Raw genomic sequence first — 17,324 nt, 5'->3', positions numbered from 1 at the left:
TAGAGATATTCTGCAGTTCATCTCTCTAAATGTCACACGGGCAGGCATTTATATTAAAATGATTGATAAACGGTGCACTCTGTCTCAGCTTTACTGAATCCATGGGACTGAGAACTTACACTCTGGAGAAAAAAAACATATGTCATTATGGATAATGCGGATTTGATTTGCAAAAGATGAAGCGTTACTTTAGAAGGCTTGTGCTGTGCTCATAAGGAGATGAATTTGGGCTGCCATCTGGAAGCTGTACACCAAGAAGACAGAGAAATGTTTGCTTCCTGACTAAACATGCTGACTAATAGTCTGCGCTTTAACTGGTCTGGGCCAGATCCTTACAGGGAAATCTGCAAAAATCTCTTCTTGACATCATGCAAACCATGAAAGCAGCTCCCAGCGGGCGGGGAGGCCTCCCGGGGCGAGGGAGGAGCCGCAAGGCGGAGACCCGTCCCTCTCGGGCAGGAGTCCTGCCCTCAAAGTGTGCCCGTGGACTTCGGCCAAAGGCAGGGTGCACAGCACGGTACCAGCGACAGCGTGTGAAGTACGCAGGTGCACTTCCACTTAGCATAAAAAGCCATCTCATCGGCCGCGTTTCAGCTCGGGGAGGCGTAAAGAAGCTCTTATCACGCCCTATTTGCCCAAATTTAACATTTCTCATAGTGTTTCACCCTCCGCAAGACTGGCAGCCGGTGCCCCGGGAGAGCCCCTGCGCCCCGATGGGCTGCCGCAGGCCGGGATCGCCTCCGCGACGGCTGCCGGCGGGGTACCGGCGGACGAAACGGGCGCAGAAGCTCGCCTCGCCCTCCGCCGGCTCGCCTCCACCCGCTCCCGGCCCTGGGAGCGATGGGGAAGGGGCGGGCCGAGGCAAGGGGCGGTGCAGCGGGCGGTGAGGCCCGGGCGGGAGGCCGGTGCGCCGGGGGAGGCCTGTGGGTGACCTTGGCCGTAGCGCGGCGGGAGCTGGCACGGAGCTGGGTGGGCAGCAGCGGTGGCCGGGGTTTAGCGGCAGGCTCAGCCAAGGGAACAGGCGGTGCGGACCCATTGCTGGCCGCCTCCCCGCTGGCTGCGGGAGCGGAGCGCTGTGAGACAGGCCGCGGCGGCTAGGGAAAGGTGTCCGCATTGGGTGGGGGCTCTCGAGTTTTCTGTCGGGGCGCGCTACCGAGCAGTTGGCCTTCCGAGGACCTGGCGCTGCCTTAGCGGCGGCCTCGGCCTGTCCCGCCTGTGTGTCCCGCTTGCAGCCTGGGCCTGCCCTGCGGAGCCAGCCCCCGGCGTGTTGACGTCTGTAGAAGCAATATTCGCTCGGCTGCGTGTTCTTCCTTGTTTCCTTTACTGAAAATACTGCCCAAAGAATGTCTCGCAAATGCATTCATCTTAGGAAAGAGAAGAAATGTTTCTTGAGCAGCTAGCAAGGGGTTGTGTTGTCACTTGAGGATGGCACTCTCTGCCATCTGGGACTGATGGAAGTCTGCTAAAATAAAGATGAAAGTATCCACCCATGATGGCAAATAGATGATAGGAGAAACATACAAATAAATAATGTGACACGCAGCCTCTAAAGATACCTTTCAATTCGTGTAAACAATTTCTTTAGTATCTTAACAACAGCTTGGATATGTTTTGAGGTGACAGTTCTCAAGGGCAGGCTTCTTGATTTCATGCTCGTCTGTGGAGATGGCAGCAATGTGTTGCTGTGAGTGTTGTAATTTGTTGTGTCTCTGTGCAAAGGGAGAAAATGGTGTCATATTTCTGAGGAAAGAGGGAAAATACAGAGCACAACCTTCCAGTAAGATAAACCAGTGAAGTTAGTAGTAGAAGGGCAGCATGTGCCAACCAAATTAGATTGTATTTCCTCTGCAGCTTGAATTGCCCTTCAGTAAGGGCTACCTAGCAAAAAGAACCCTTCAATAACAGCAGTAATTCCAGTTGTCTCTGCTTGAGTTGCAGATACAACCACTATGTTGTAGTATCTTAGCAGCTTGGGGAAGTGCTGCTGGTTTGGCATTTGGTAGCTTGTAGGCTTTGGAGTCATGTATGCTGCAAGTCTACCTGGCAGTAACATAGGATTGTAGAGAAGAGGCTTTTAATGACCTCTGAAGTTTTGTGATGTGCAAAGATTAGCAAAATAAAGTCAGCTTAATGCTGTATGCCAGAGTAATGCCAATTCCAGAGTAACTCAGCTTGAATGGGACCTCCGGAGTTCATCTGCTTCAACTCCATGCTCAGAGCAGTGCTATCAACAAAGTTAGAGCTGGTTGCTTCAGGCCTTGTCTGATTGAGCTGTCTCTTGAAGGCTTTAAAATGGAGTTGAAAGCCGTGTCTGAAATTTAGACAAATTTGGAGCTAAGTGCCCCAAAGTTTGGAAAGTTATAAACAGTCTGAATGAAGCATGCTCTTCCATAGTTAGCTGGAAGTTGTGTTTCCTTTCCGGTTTTGGTGTCATGATGTTGGGTCTCCAGTTGTGCAACAGTCTTCAGTGTGCACAATATAGCGAATTTTGGAAGATAAAGGGCAAGCAGAAAAATATATTGCCCCTCAGCATCCAGATTTTCTCTTAGTAAATACAGAACTGAAATACTTTAAAAGTAACATTTCTTTGTCATTAACAAAAATCAAAAAGGCTGATAAACGACTTTAAATTTGAAAGGTTCTTAGTATCTTGCCTGAATAGTGACTTACTTATTTAAAGGCCAAAGGACTGAGTCCTGTGTTCATAGAGATGCAGGGTAATCAGATTTATTTCTGTTCTTAACAGCATGAAGTTCTTCCCATACAAAACCCACGTTTTGTGCCTTACTTGTCCTCTAAATGAATTGAGTGTATTCACTCAGCGAAGCAAGGCTGATGGAATGGAGATAGCTGATGTAAACCATTATCTTTCTTAATCCATTCATGTAGTATCACTATGTTTCTTAGCCCATGAAGTCAGTCTTTGAAGAAATCCCAGCATTATTATTTGCACTGCTTAGTGTCTACAGGTCCTAGATAAAACATACTTTATAGAGGAGTCTTAAACACAGTGAAAACTTCCTGGAGAAGCTTATCCTCTAAGTAAGCAGGAAAGATGAAGCGAGAAGGAAAAAATGATAAGATAAATGAAAATACCTGTGCTGTTGTACTTTCCAGATGTGTCTTCTAGATGTAATCTTGTGTTTTTCTTAAGTACCCAAAAATATACTGACATCCTTTAAGAGGAAAAAATTATAGAAACTAAATGGTTATATTAGTTATGGGATTGAACTTTTCACCTGATAATGCAAATAAATAATTTCAGCTGACACTGATGGCCCTGTGTAAGCTGTAGATAAAAGCACAATGTCAGCAGATGCACTTCTCAGTGTCCTAAAGACTCCAGAGAAGGTAACACTGGAGGGTAAAGCAAGATGAAAGGATGTGCAGCAGCTCGACTCTTCCTTTTGTGCAGAGAGTGTAGTCACAGCATCCTTTACAAGACTTGGCAAAATTTCTGCCATCCTATTTCAGGTTTTTTCCTCCAGACAGTAGCTAGTTCACCTACACTGGGGAATGTCAAACTACATTAAGATGCCATTTGAGTCAGTATAAATAGCATTACTTCAACAGTAGGATTGCATGTGTATCTCTATGCCCCTTTGTACTCACAGCATATTAAGTATGCTGCTGCCATTTGAAGGTAAATTTCCAAATGCTTTTCTTATATTTAGTCTTTTACGTGCATCTTAAGATTGTGTATGCAAAGATCATATTGTTACAGTTGTCCTTAGAGCCACTTTTTCTGTGAAAGTCACAATCTGTATCTGAAGTACGTGTGTAGTACTTCTGTTGAGTGTAACCTCAAGATGAGTCTCCCCTTCAAAGAAAAAGAGAGGTATAATGGGATTAAAAAAAGTCTTTGCCTTTCTTATTATAGTGATGTGAAATGAACTAAGAAACTTTAGAGGCAGTTTCTTCCTTTGTTACCCACAGAAAAAAATGAACCTTTATTCACATTTTGTATCAGCTAGAGCAATCCCTGTGGTTATCTTATGATCCTATATTAATCCTGCTGTGGCATCTATAGAATCTCTGTGCCAGTTCCTGACGCCCAGGGAGCAGGGCTGCATTTGCTCTAGCTTCTGCCAATTAAGATTTTGTCTCTAAACCCTGCTTTTTCACTCATCCCAGTGTGACCCCCCCACTTTGGCTACGGGAGTAAGGAATATTCTGGTACCGCATCTCACTAGAGTGTCAGGTCTCTCAAATTCAAGCCCTCATAACCTTTGAGTGCATCTGTACATTGGTATTGTGTGGTTTTAGACATGCTTTTCTGTGAAGCTTATTATGAAACACACAATAGTGATATATATCTGTGTGTGCATCTGTTCTTATGTTACTTCATTCATGGTTTATGGCAGCTTCCCGTGGGATTCTACAGTATACTTCCCTGTTCTGTCCAGCTTCTGAGAGATTGATAAGTAGGGTCCTTTAAGTTTCAGATTTCTGAACTAGGTTGGTATTATAGAGTAATAGAATGGTTTTGGTTGGAAGGGACCTTAAAGATCATTTAGTTCAGCCCTCCCTACCACGGGCAAGGACATCTTCTACTAGACCAGGTTGCTTAATACTCCACATGTTTAATTCCACTCTCTGATTTCAGAATCTGCCAGGTTCCTCAGCAAGACAACTTCACAAAGAGGCACCTTCAGAGCAAAGATGAACACTGGAAAAACTTACAGTACCTTTAATGTCAGCAATGGAACGGATCTAGCTATTGGCTTTACCTCGTCCACAGTAGCTGTCCTTCTATTTGGGACAAACTTTGTGCCTGTTAAGAAATTTGATACTGGTGATGGTAAGCTTACTTATATCCTTTTATTGGTTTTGGTATTTTGCCTAATAGCAATAATATTTTGCCAACAAATACAAGAGTTTCTATAGTTAGCTTTATAAACAACCTTAATGTTTTAGTTTTCTTTGCTATTATTATGGTATAAAAAAATAGTGTATTGGTTTAGGATGTGGCAAATCTTTAGGAGAGCCTTTCTATGTGTTGTTACGCACTTCAAGAGTGATGATGTGTATTTCATGACTATTTAACAATGAAAATTTAAATTTTATTTTTTCTACCCTTGTGGGGGTTCTCAAATTAATATATTATTTATATTGTAAAAGTTGTTGAACTTCAGAGTATTGCCTTTCCACTGGGGACCTAACATAAAATCCATCAAAAATTGAAATTGCAGTTTGATCTGGTGAGTCAGTGAGAGGAAACAATCACTTCTATTTCCTAATTGGAATTTTTAACATTTTACTAGGTTTGTGTCATATTTACATGTTTGTGTGATGCATAGTCAATTAACAGATCCCTAGATGAATAAGTCTGCCATTGTGTTACTGCAATAATAGTATCTGCATTACAGGCAAGGCTAGACTTCAAAGCAAAAGTCTTTGCTCAGCTGGTATAAAATCAGCTGGTCTGCCTTGCTGACCCTTAGAGAGATTGGTCCAGAGTTTTTGTCATCCTCAGTGTCCTGGATTAGTGGAAGAGCCTGAGCCCTGAGCTTTGAAGGAGTTTTGTCCTGTGCAGTCATCTGTGTTACTTGCTACTAGGGTGGTGGAAGAAGTTTGCAGTAACTGAACACCTCTTTGTCAGAAACCTGTCAAAAGTGTTTGAGAATCAGGGTTTGTTTAAACTTTATGCATCAAAATACCTTTTGCAGCTGCATATAAAGAATGCATGGTAAGGAAAAGATTGACAGAATTATAACATCCAACCCTAAAATGTATCTTTTGAATATACTGTAACATGGTTCCCTGAAATTCACAAAGGAGGTGGGCGCCTTTCACATTTTTCTGTACTATTTTATCTAAAGCATAGAATGTTAAGAGATTCACACATGTAGTATTCTACAAGTTCTCTTTTGTGTGCATTTGATTTTTTCCATAGGCATGTTCTTCCAGTGGATTCTCTGTGCCTCTATATGGGTAGTTTCTTTGATGGTCAATTTAATCCAGAATTGCCCGCGGTTTTGGCCTCTGGCTATGGTTGGGGGTTTTGTGTGGGCTACAGGTAAGGATAAAGAAGTTCTGTTTCTTGAAACCCAAAGTAATCCTAACTCTTCATAAAAAAACAGTGATAAAAATTTGTCAATATATGTTAGGTAATAGTTACTTGGTAGCTGTTTGGCTTTTTAAAGTTTTTCTGCTACTGGAGCTGTATCCTTATAGAAAATATTATTTTATTATGCTTATTTTATACAGCAAATTCACAAAAAATAGCTTTTAAAATGGTATTGAGGAAAGAAACATGTTTGATATACTTATTTTTGTAAAACACTGTTTCCTACCACCTTTGGTTGCCTAAAATTCTTTGCCTTCTGAATAGTCACAGAATCTAAAGCAAAAATATACAAGATTACAGTCTAGTTTTTCACTAATTTGAATTTTGCTTTTTCTGTTTTAGGCAATGTTACAGTTGTCCCTATTGTTAAAACTATTGGTTTAGCTCTTGGTCTTTTGATATGGGCTTCTTTTAATTTGCTGACAGGTTGGGCAAGTTCAAGGTAAGTTAGTTTAAATCTCAAGTCATACATCATTAATATTGCCAGTTCATCGTTAATGACTGCAGTGAAAACACTGTCACCAGTAAAGAGGATTTATCATACATGCAAGATCTTTTTTTCATCTCAGTGGAAAGTACGCAGATTAATTATTTTATCCTTTTGTGTTTCCTCTGTCTTATTAGGAAGATGAATGCCCAGTGATGTTCACTAACATAATTGAGGGAATAAATAATGTATTTGTTAAATGTAAAACTAGTACACTGCTTGTATTTTTTGGTCTACAGCATGGACTGATAAAATAATTTAAATCAACTTCAATTTTTAAATAGATTTTTAAAAATCAATGTAAATTAAAGTTAGTTTAAAGTTTATTTTTGTAAAGTAGATGTAGCCAACAAGCCAGCTGAAGCACTGATCTGTTATTGAAAATATAAACTCAAGCAGAATTATTTATATGAGTAAAGATTTCCAAGACTGGGTTATACTTTAAGTATTTCTATTAAGTCAAGGCAACTAAGTGAAACTGATTAAGTGTTTCAGGTTTGGTTGGTTTGGAATTGACCCAGAAGAAGTATCAAGACCAATCTTAAATTATATTGGAGCTGGGCTTTCACTATTAAGGTAAAAATCTATTCTTATAATAAATACCTGTAATGTAAAATACGTATTTAATAACCATGGGGACAATTTAACTAGAGGGTACCTGTTTTGAAGTATTTCTTGGAAACTAATTTACTGCAGAATTTATGAGCTATCCATACCTAGCTGGTCAGAATAGAAACATATATAATACCCAGCACAGTGGTGAAATGGTTGTTCATAAACACAGAAATATATTTTTATGCTGGTAGGCATGTTCAAGGCAAAGCAGTGATATGCTGATTATCTCCCTAGCAAAGTAGTTCAAATGATTCACTTTCCCCAAATTTTGCAGGAGGGAACACTGACTAGAAGGATCTTGGTGAGGAAATTCCTCCGAGATTTCTGATCTGACTTCACTCAGGGGTACAAATCCTTCCCTCTGAACTGTAGAACATGTGACAGGACCCCTTCCCAGTTCCTTTAAGGTCCATGGAAAGGCAGAGGCTTTGTATTATTTCTTTTCCTTAATAGCTCCCTGTCTTGTAACTCTTAAACCACACTTACAGCAACACCCAAACAGTGTCTTCCTTTAGGATCTTCTGAAAGGCCTTCTACTCTTCTTTCTGTTTATATTATTTATACGAGTGCACTTTGGTCCAAACACGTAGGAAAGATGGTCTTTGATATGTAGTGGTGTTCTTGCTTTCTGACTGGGTAGCCAGGAAGGTCTTTTCAGGAACATAACGGTGGTCCTAAATCCAAGGGGCAATAGGCTTGCCATAAGCATGCTAAGCAGTAGCTGAATGTAATGCCTTTAGGAAAAGAAGTGTGTTAAAAACATGGAGATGATGCAGCCATTCTTGATTGTTAGGAGAGAGCCAGTGCCTTAGATTAATGAATTTTGCTTCTGCTCTTCCTCTTTTCTAAGAGCCTGCAGCTATTTACCCATTACTGTTACATGTAGCATGTGATTTTGTGAGGTACTTAGAAAATAGTAGCAGTACTATTATTCCTGCCTGATGAGTTCATTCACCTCACCACCTGCTTCCTGCCTGTTTCTGAGATATCATGGAGAAGTGATCAACAGGGAAAAAGACGTTTTCCTGGCAAGCTACACAACACCTGTGTATGTTTCTCTGCAGAGTTCAAAAGCATGTATTTCATTTTAGCCTCCTGTGTGGAACCTGTATATGGTTTTCTAGTCTCTCTGGAGGAAGCTGACGTCTTTTTATACCTACCCTTATCCCTTTAGTAGGAGATGAATCATTCTTCAAAAGGAGACGTTCTGTTTACAGTTATGAGAAGGAATTCCTATATCATTAAAATATCTTTCATAAAAATAAAAAAAAAAACCAAACAGATCCTGTGCGTTCTGATACACATATTTACCTGCAAGCAGTAAAGTTACCCTTTCTTCTTTATTTTATTCACTTAGTGCACTGGAGCGCAGCTGAGCAATACCTCTTCTCCTTCCACATATGCATGAGGCCCTGTAGGAGCAGTATTTCCTCACTCACATAGGACAGACGACTAAAAACTAACTTTTTTCCTTGAGCACAATGCCAGTGCTGTGCAGGTTTAAGCTGTTCCATACAGAATTTTCAGGCAGATGTTCCACTGCATGTGTGGTTTAGTACAAAAAGACAGTGTTAACTAAAGCAACATTGTTAATGTGGTTGTAACTACACACTGTAGAAAGGAGACATTTCAATTCTGTTATATAGAAGAGAGATCTGAGAAGTGGTACAAAGACTAATCTATTTACTTGCTTTCACTTAAGTTGCTTGTTATGACTGTTAAAAGCAATTGCATTTTTTAAATATATTGAAGTGACTCTAAGGCAATAATGAAAATAAAGTAGTATGCTTCCAAATACAGCTTTTGTCTCTGGACACTACTTGTTATGTCCTTAGGAGCTGACCTGGTATTTACTGGCCTTTTTTTCTCTTCTAAGTGCTGTCATATTTCTTTTTATAAAAACTGAAGTCCAGAGTTCTTCAACTTCATTAGAAAGCACGCCTTTACTGAGAGAAAGTGTAAGTACTCTACAGTTGTTATTTTACATCAGTGGAAGTACATATCCATTTAAAAACAAAAGGCTTAATTTTAACCAGATTTGCTAGCATTTATGGTAGACTACATAAAACTACATAATTATGCGTTGATTCCAGCCCTAACTATTCTATGATTAATTTGAAAATCTTGTATATACAACAAAATGTGATGAACAGAAAAGGTTTTTTCAAGCGTTTTTTCTCTGTTGTGAGGTGTAAATGACATAGAAGTCCCTTTTCATTAGGACAGACAGTATGTAAAAGACAGTGTGTTACTTTCCTATCTTAAAAGAGGAAGCAAGTTTAATTAAAACTATATAAATGGGAGGGTACTTAGATGAAAGGCAACAATGTATAACTGTTATCCACCAGATCTTTGCCATGTTACTGAGCCAGGAGAATTCTCAGCATCAGTTGTGGCACAGATTGGAGATCAATGAGGGGTGCCACATTGGAAACAGAAGGTAGAGAGCGATAGGCTCCTACTACCATTGTCCCTTCCTGTTGTAGGTCAGTACGCAGTTGCTACCCAAACAGAGTCCCTCCAAGTTTTCTGGCTGTGCTCAATGCTCATTAGAGGTTCAAGTCTACCAGACAAATCATAGAAGACAAGCCAATTACAGGATTAGAATAAAGCCATGTTGCAATTTCTTTATGCTGCAGACAGGCCTTAATTTCCCTGTTTGCAAATAGGCCCAATATTCTGATAGTAACACCAGAGCTATCAACAAAAGGCAAACCCACATTATAAATAAAATCTATAGATTAAATCATTTATCAGATTTCAGAAAGTACAAGTTCTGAAGGTCAGATCTGTCCTCATACAGATTAAAACATAATGCTAGTGAGTGCTCTATTACGTAGTAAACCCAAAGTGCATATCCAAACTTGCAGACGTCAGCATAGGTAGATCTAATTATTAGTTGTTTTAATAAAAGAAAATTATTCTACTTTCTTCAGAGTACTTCTGTAAATTCCTTTTGATTCTGTTTTTATTAGAGAAAACTGTTCTGCTTAATACAATGTTTGAGATTATTTGTTTTAAACTAAATTTGTGTGAAAACTCTTGGGTTTTTGCAGTCCATTAATGTTTCTGAAGATACCTCTGATGATTCATGGGTGAACAGACTTTCTCCAGCAAAAAAGAGACTCATGTAAGTTATTAACAGTTTCTCTTACTGATACAGGCCAAGTAGCCAGAGAAAGTAACTGAACACAGCATTAAGAGCAAAATTTTCATCTTGTAGTTTTTCTAGTGCAGTCATGCACTAATAAATTACAGGTTTTAAGGTACTAGCATAGTGTGCGTACCTATATACAAATAGCTGCACAACTAATTAGGTTGTTTCCTTTGTACTGTTGAGTGTGCTTTACCTTACTAATTAAGTATTAGTTACTACTGTAAAAGAGCAAACATTTGGCAAAGTAAATATCAATAGCAACTAAGTAATAATCATAGAACTGTTTTTTATCACCTGCTTGATTAGCCCTCCAGCACAGAAGGAGCCTATGCAAATATCATGATTCTGGGTGTGGTTTCCAAGTGAATACATCTGGAGAAGGCATGGTGGTGTGGTAGGGAGATATAAGTGCTTCAGGGTAGAAGCAGCAGCTAGCAAGAGGCCAGCATGGGAAATGGAAACAGTCAAGAATGCAATAATCTGGAGATTAAAGAGGCAGTGAACCTCAGGAGAGTTAAGAATATATAGACTGCAACAGTGAAGCTGGGGGTGGGAGCATTTTAATTTGTTTGTTTTCTCCTAGGTTTGCTTTCAGGAAATCCTAGTTAGTTCGTTTATCTTGTCATTAATCTATACTGCAGACTTTTGGGGCAGGAATTGTCTGTGTTACTTGGCAACAAAGCATTGGAAAACTAAGTTACTGTGTTGAACCATTTCTACACTAGAAAATAAAGCACGCTAAAATGTATTATTTTTATGGTGTTGCTAGCAATTTTCATATCATACACAGTCTTCAAAAGCAATACTGGATTTGTCTTAAATGTGTTATGGACTTTTCTAATTAACACTTGGCTATTTTTTTTCTGAATTTTGCTCTTTTTAAAGAGGATGTAGCCTAGCTGTAGTAGCTGGAATACTCTACGGTTCCAGTTTTGTACCAGTACTTTACATCAAGGATCATGGAAGAAGAAATGAAACTGTATACGCAGGAGCAAGTCAATTTGGTAAAGGCTAATAGATTACTTCGACTTTATTTTGTCAGTCTCTTGTGTTCTCCTGCTTTTTCAAAGGCATAAAGTGAAATTCTTGAGAAGGTTGAAAATAGGCTGTACAGCATACCAGTTTTGCGCTGTTATATGTTGTCAGAATCATAGTACTAGCACTCTCTTTTTCTCAGAGGTTCATTGCACTGTTAAAAGAACAGTGAGAAACAGCCCAGAGGATACCATGCTTCACTCATAGCTATGTTCCAGAAGGTATTAAATACCAGCCATCTCAAAATGCAAAGTTTATATCCTGGAACATGAGGTAAACAAAGGCACAAGCTTTCCAGTTACCAAATTAGTACATCAGTAAAGGAAGAGAAGAGAGTTGATCATAACTCATGCGGAGAAGAGATATATAACAATATAAGTAATTAAAACCTTGTAGGTTTTGAAACAGAAACCTTTTTACATAAGCTTAATTGCCAATTTCAAACATTTCCACAAAATTTTTTTTCTTAAGATTTAGTGTATAGTCTTATCAGGTAATACCAGCTGCAGTTTAAGAGCAACATATTGCTGAGGAGTCATAATACTGCTGTTAAGAAATTGTTTGTTATGTCACATACAATTTCTCTTGAATACTGCAGCCTGTATATTCCCCAGCTAGACATAACAGATGTTAACATTACTATAGCTGCCTGTCCTGTTGAGAATTTACAGCTCCAAGGAGACAGCAATCACCTTGCTACATATAGAATAGTTTGGGTTGGAAGGGACCTTAAAGGTCATCTAGTTCCAACCCCCCTGCCATGGGCAGGAACCCCTTCCACTAGACCAGGTTGCTCAGAAACAATCTCTTTAACACATACGAAGTCCATAAAGGGTTATTGATTATAGTGATCAAAATTGTGATACATTCTTCAAGATGACAAAAGGACAAAACTGCCGTGTCTAGCTTCCACACTATGTGCAGTTGTCTTCCCTTAAATATACAGAAAAGAAGGCTGTATACAGGAGTACAAATGTAGATGGTCTGGAGAGGATGCAATTATGTAAAATCCCTCCCCCCAGTTTTCTAGCCTCACCAGAGGATTTTCATGAGGTTTTAATAAATTATTCAGTACTTTGACTAACAGAGTTCCAAAAATAACAAGTCACAGAAATATATAAAAGCCTGTAATAAATGCTAAGGTTAACACAGCAGTTAATTCGCATTTAATATATATGTAATTGACCACATCCATCCAGTCAGACTCGCAGCTATGTTGGTCACAATCACAACTGAATTTGAGTTGTTAGAAGTAGCACCATATGGGGTTTTTATCTATGTGAATGCTGTCAGTGAAATTAGTTAAAATTAATAACTGGTGGTTTAGACTAATGTAATTTCATGATTTCTCTTTTAGATTTGGATTATGTTTTTGCACACTTCAGTGGAATATTTCTTACAAGTACTGTCTACTTTTTGATTTACTGTGCAGTCAGGAAAAATAAACCTAATGTTTATCCCCAAGCCATTTTGCCAGGTATGACTGGTTTTCAAATTATAACAAGTTCAGTTACTTGTGACTGTTTTCAGTAATGAGTTTAAGCTATGTGTTGGAATTGTAGTTTGCCTTTCAAGTCTCTTCATTTGACCTTTGTCTCTTTTGAAAGATCACTCCTATTTGATTAATTAATTAAAGTTAGGAAACACTGATAAATTTTGTTCTAATCTGAAGCTGGAGCAAATGACATTGCAGATTTTCAAAAGCTGACTGCCAGAGTGTAGAGCACGTTGCCCAGAAATATGTGAACTTTAATTAATTTGATACTTCAGTTGATGTAGCTGATTTTGTCCCTTGAGCTTTGGTTTAGATTATCAGAGCCAGCTTGTTAAAGTAGTTAAAAAAAAATACATACATGCGGTTTCTGTACTATGTTATAAATATAAATGTTCCATAAATTGCTGTCTGTACCTTGCTGTGGATGTTTTTGATTGGGATTTATTTTCCTAGGGTTTGTGTCTGGTGTGCTTTGGGCAGTAGCCAATTGCTGCTGGTTCATAGCCAATCACTATCTCAGTGCTGTGGTCAGCTTTCCAATAATTACTGCAGTAAGTATATAAAAAATAAAATCTGTGACTAGAATTAAAAGTGAAAGGTTTTTTTTCATCACATTTGCTAAATTAAGTTGAAATTATGACATGTCTAGAACATTTTAATAAAGAGCATACATTGCGTGTTCTGCTTGTCTGTGCCAGCCTTTGGGTTTTTAGGAACATATATGACTGTGACAAGCACCATCTTGGTCAGTGCCAAGCATTAAAAAACCCCAGAAGAATAGAAAGTGTGAGTCTTCAGGTTACATAAAAGTCAAAGCTGTGAAACCAGAACTATATCAATTCTAAATAGTAAACTGAAGTAATTTAATTTTATGCTTTCATCCCAAGAATTAATTTTGTTCTGGATGTTTTCATTTGTGATTTTTATCCTCTAGCAATCATTTTCCTTAATTAAGTCTGCTATTTTTTCTTTTTGCAGTTCTTGAACAAACAGAACAGATTATGTATTGCTGAAAATAATGTTCTTATGCAAATGAGGGAAAAAATAGGTTGGCCTGTTTTGTCTGTTTTAATCCTATGTATGATACTCTACCTTTAAAGCACTGTTAACATCCAGAGGTTGCATAAATTCCATCACTAGGTAACAATAAACTTTGTGTTTACTTTCTTGCCAGTCTACTAGATGGTGATGCAGAGATGGATAACTTCTGGCAAATGAGAGTTCATAAATATCAAAAACAAAGTTTACTGAACAGCAGATATTTTGGAAGCAAACTAATGAAACATTAATGGGGATTAAGCTTTGCCTCAAGATGCAGTAAATCAGAATAAACTCTGCAGTATGCAATATAAAAAAGAGACTTGGGATCATTCTAATTAGAAATTGAAAGATTTATGGAAAGCAGCTTAAGTTAACTTAGTTATCAGCATGCCTAAAGGGCAAGCATATAAAATCATGAAATGAAAATTTAAGGACAGCACTGATGAGAAACTGCCTATCTGGATCACAGGTTCAGAACTGCTGCTTTCCTTCACCCTAGAGAGAATTTCAGACAGCTATTCATCACATGCCTGTAACAGTCTGTTTCATTTTAAAAATGCATTCCTCTTGCAACGTACATTATTTAGGAAATGAAATAACACCTTAGCTATTGTTCAAGTAATAGTTCGCAATTTCACTACGAAACAGCACCCACAAATACATTCAGCATGAGACGCTGTTTTCCTGCTGGCCTAAATCTGTGTCCTGTCAGCTGTACTGAAGACGGAGAGAAGATCACTTTCCAAACATCTGTCAAGTAGTTCTGAAAACAGCTCTAATGGGAAGCATTAATAGAGCCAGTTTTTGCTTCATGTTCAGATAACATTTTCTCATCAGTCATGAAAATTCCAGTCATTACTCCCACAGGGGGAAAACTATATTACCAGGAGTGCTTGGAAATTATCATTGCGTATCACTGTTCGCTGTTAGCTGGGAAATCTGTACAACAGTATCACAGATAATCAGTAGTTTTCCTGACCCATCTATCTGGCTGGCTTTGTGCTTTGTCCAGATGCCTGCTATACAGGAAACACATTTATGTTTCAGTCTCTTGATATCATAGTGTGTGATAAAATCAAACTTTGTCCAGCTAGTTACTCATGCTAATAAAAGAAATGTTAGGAATATTCATGGTACCTGCCAATAAACTTGAATGGCCCTCTGAAATGTGGTAACATTGTCAACTCTAGTTTGGACTTAAGTGTGTCATATTTGGAGCCTACTAAAAGAGTGTATAACAGCCAGTGCAGACTCTACAGCATAACTTAGAAAGAAATTGTGTCTTCTTGGAGGTGGGGGGAGGGGGAAATAAATGAAGTCTCTTGCCTCTTTAGCCCTTCTTGAAGATTTGACTCTTCATAAAGATGGCAGTGATATTTTTGCTTTTGCCATGAGCGCCATAATTATATGGAATGTAAAGGCCCGAATTTGTTATCCAGACACATTTCAACCCCCCTGAGAACAATAATGAGAAGATGGTGCTTTTCATGGTGTTTTAATGTACAAATGAATCTTATTCTTTAGGGTCCTGGTCTTGTTGCTTCAATGTGGGGAGTCCTTGTATTTAAAGAAATTAAGGTAATCTTACTATGGCTCTTACCTAGTCTTTCATGCTTGTCTTTATCTCTAGGAACAGTATGAATTGATATAGACCTGTGTCTCTTAGATTTCTTCTCCTTACAAGTATTTCAGTATGAAGCTGAAAGTCATATCATGCAATATTAAGGTTTCCAAGAAAGCTGAAAAACTGGACAATCCTTACAGGACTGAAAATTTAAACTCCATTACTATATGAGCTGCAGTGAGAGTAAATGAAGAGTGTATCAGGGCCAGGAGGCAGGATGCCAAGCACAGCCTGAAAACAGTATTTATATGAGCTGGTTCTTTCAGTGGGGCAGGAGAATGAGCAGTTGTCCCAGTAATCACATAGACAAGTAGATTAGACTTTTCAAGTCAGGTTCACCAAAGAACTGAAAAATGAGGCAGAGGTTAGCTGGGATTGCAAATTACAGTATACTGTGGAGACCCTAAACCAATACAGCAGTGACTGCCTAGAAAAAGCTAATTTACTGGTTGTTAACATACATGGCAGATACTATTTTTCTAGTGGAATATGAAGCGTTGAATACTAGCAGTGTAATTCTCAGGTTCCCTTAGCTAATCTGTTCAGGATCCACAGGTACCTAATTTGCCATTGGAGATCATCTTTCCAAGTTTTTTTGGAGACACTAAAATACGTTAGGCATCCCTTCATCAGGAACTAGGAAGTTTCTTTTACTCCCCCAGTGCAGATTAATGTTGCACCACAATAAAAGACTATCATGTTCCTTATCTAAATGCCTGTGATGCACTAAATCTTTCATCTTTTCCATACAGTCTTAGAATAGTGTCTTCATAACTGCTTACTACTTAAAAATAATCTGAAAATAGACAAAGCCCTTTAAAAATACTTTTTAAAATTGCTGAATTAGTTTTGTATTTTACTTTAGTGTATGGCATCATAGATTACTTGTATTAAACTGTTTTGAACAGCAAATATATTACAAATTTATGAAATTAAATGAGTAATAAATTTACTATTTCATGTAATAAATTTATGAATTTTGTCATAAAATGAAACCCTGGTTATTTCTTTTACTTGTTTTTTTTTGTGAAGTTGTATCTAACAGCCTGATATTTTTCTTTTTCTCTCCCTTTGCTTATCCAGGGACTGAAAAACTACGTTTTACTCTCAGTAGCATTTTGCATTATTGTGGCTGGATCATTCTCCACAGCTTTTTCTAAAGTTTGAAAGGATCTTCTGGACCAGTAGAGGGTGCTGCTGTTTAATATACATAGAAAGACGGTATATAGCAATACATAATGATTTTCAAAATGAATGTCCAACATTAACTTACTTCAGGCAAGTGAAAAAGAAAACCTTTGCTCCCATTTGGCATGAATAACTGGAAATGTTTGCTTCTGCATTTCTTGGACCAGTAGCAATTTCAAAGGATTTTAATAAATAAAGCTAAATGATTTTATAGTTATTAACTTTTTTTTCCGGTTCACCTACCATGTAATCGTAAGTTGCAGTTCATTGTTGTTTTGGTGGATAAATGGATTCTAATTCTTAGTCTGTAATTATGTATTTGCAAACTGATTTGTTTTATTATAATGTCTGTCTTACTGATTTGAATATAAAATATATCTTGAAATATTCTTTATGGAACTGATACAAAGATATGAAGCATTTTTTAATTTAGAAGCATTATTCTTTAAAGTCATCAATTTACATAAAGATGTTACTTCCAATCACTTCAGAATTTTGAAGGAAATATAGGAAAAAAAAGGTGCTGTAAAATAAATCACTTGTGTTTGCTGCTAAACTGTTTTGCTGCAAGAAATTATGTAGCAGTCAGGACCAGGGTACAAAGTTTGGGTT

At 38.2% G+C, this 17,324-nt stretch overlaps 1 protein-coding gene across 3 annotated transcripts; it reads left to right on the top strand.

Annotated features, from left to right (window-relative positions):
• Window positions 1-1,004: 1,004 nt before the first annotated feature.
• Window positions 1,005-17,111, top strand: TMEM144 (transmembrane protein 144). Of its 3 annotated transcripts, none has more exons than XM_061475904.1 (12): window positions 1,005-1,104; window positions 4,607-4,801; window positions 5,897-6,019; window positions 6,413-6,512; window positions 7,053-7,133; window positions 9,049-9,130; window positions 10,229-10,302; window positions 11,215-11,333; window positions 12,722-12,841; window positions 13,313-13,410; window positions 15,425-15,478; window positions 16,608-17,111. In XM_061475904.1, the coding sequence occupies exons 2-12, from the start codon at window positions 4,663-4,665 to the stop codon at window positions 16,689-16,691; spliced, it is 1,074 nt and encodes a 357-aa protein (XP_061331888.1). In that variant the 5' UTR covers window positions 1,005-1,104; window positions 4,607-4,662; the 3' UTR covers window positions 16,692-17,111. The 3 variants fall into 3 exon arrangements, with proteins under 3 accessions (XP_061331888.1, XP_061331877.1, XP_061331896.1); XM_061475893.1 differs by lacking the exon at window positions 1,005-1,104 and adding an exon at window positions 1,556-1,693; XM_061475912.1 differs by lacking the exons at window positions 1,005-1,104; window positions 5,897-6,019 and having other exon boundaries at window positions 2,169-4,801.
• The last annotated feature ends 213 nt before the right edge of the window (window positions 17,112-17,324 follow it).

Source organism: Pezoporus flaviventris, unplaced genomic scaffold, assembly GCF_033815535.1.
Source record: "Pezoporus flaviventris isolate CSIRO_AGI_PZ_B2104156 unplaced genomic scaffold, CSIRO_AGI_Pfla_v1 ptg000002l, whole genome shotgun sequence".
NCBI classification, from domain to species: domain Eukaryota; kingdom Metazoa; phylum Chordata; class Aves; order Psittaciformes; family Psittacidae; genus Pezoporus; species Pezoporus flaviventris.
This window is presented reverse-complemented; position numbering and strand designations above follow the sequence as displayed.

What these genes read in the sequence shown, in the direction of transcription:
- TMEM144 (XM_061475904.1), top strand. Translation starts at nt 4,663, where the DNA reads ATGAACACTGGAAAAACTTACAGTACCTTTAATGTCAGCAATGGAACG. An exon ending in GAAATTTGATACTGGTGATG is followed by an intron (nt 4,802 to 5,896) that starts GTAAGCTTACTT and finishes TTTTTTCCATAG; the next exon opens with GCATGTTCTTCCAGTGGATT. An exon ending in CGCCTTTACTGAGAGAAAGT is followed by an intron (nt 9,131 to 10,228) that starts GTAAGTACTCTA and finishes GGGTTTTTGCAG; the next exon opens with TCCATTAATGTTTCTGAAGA.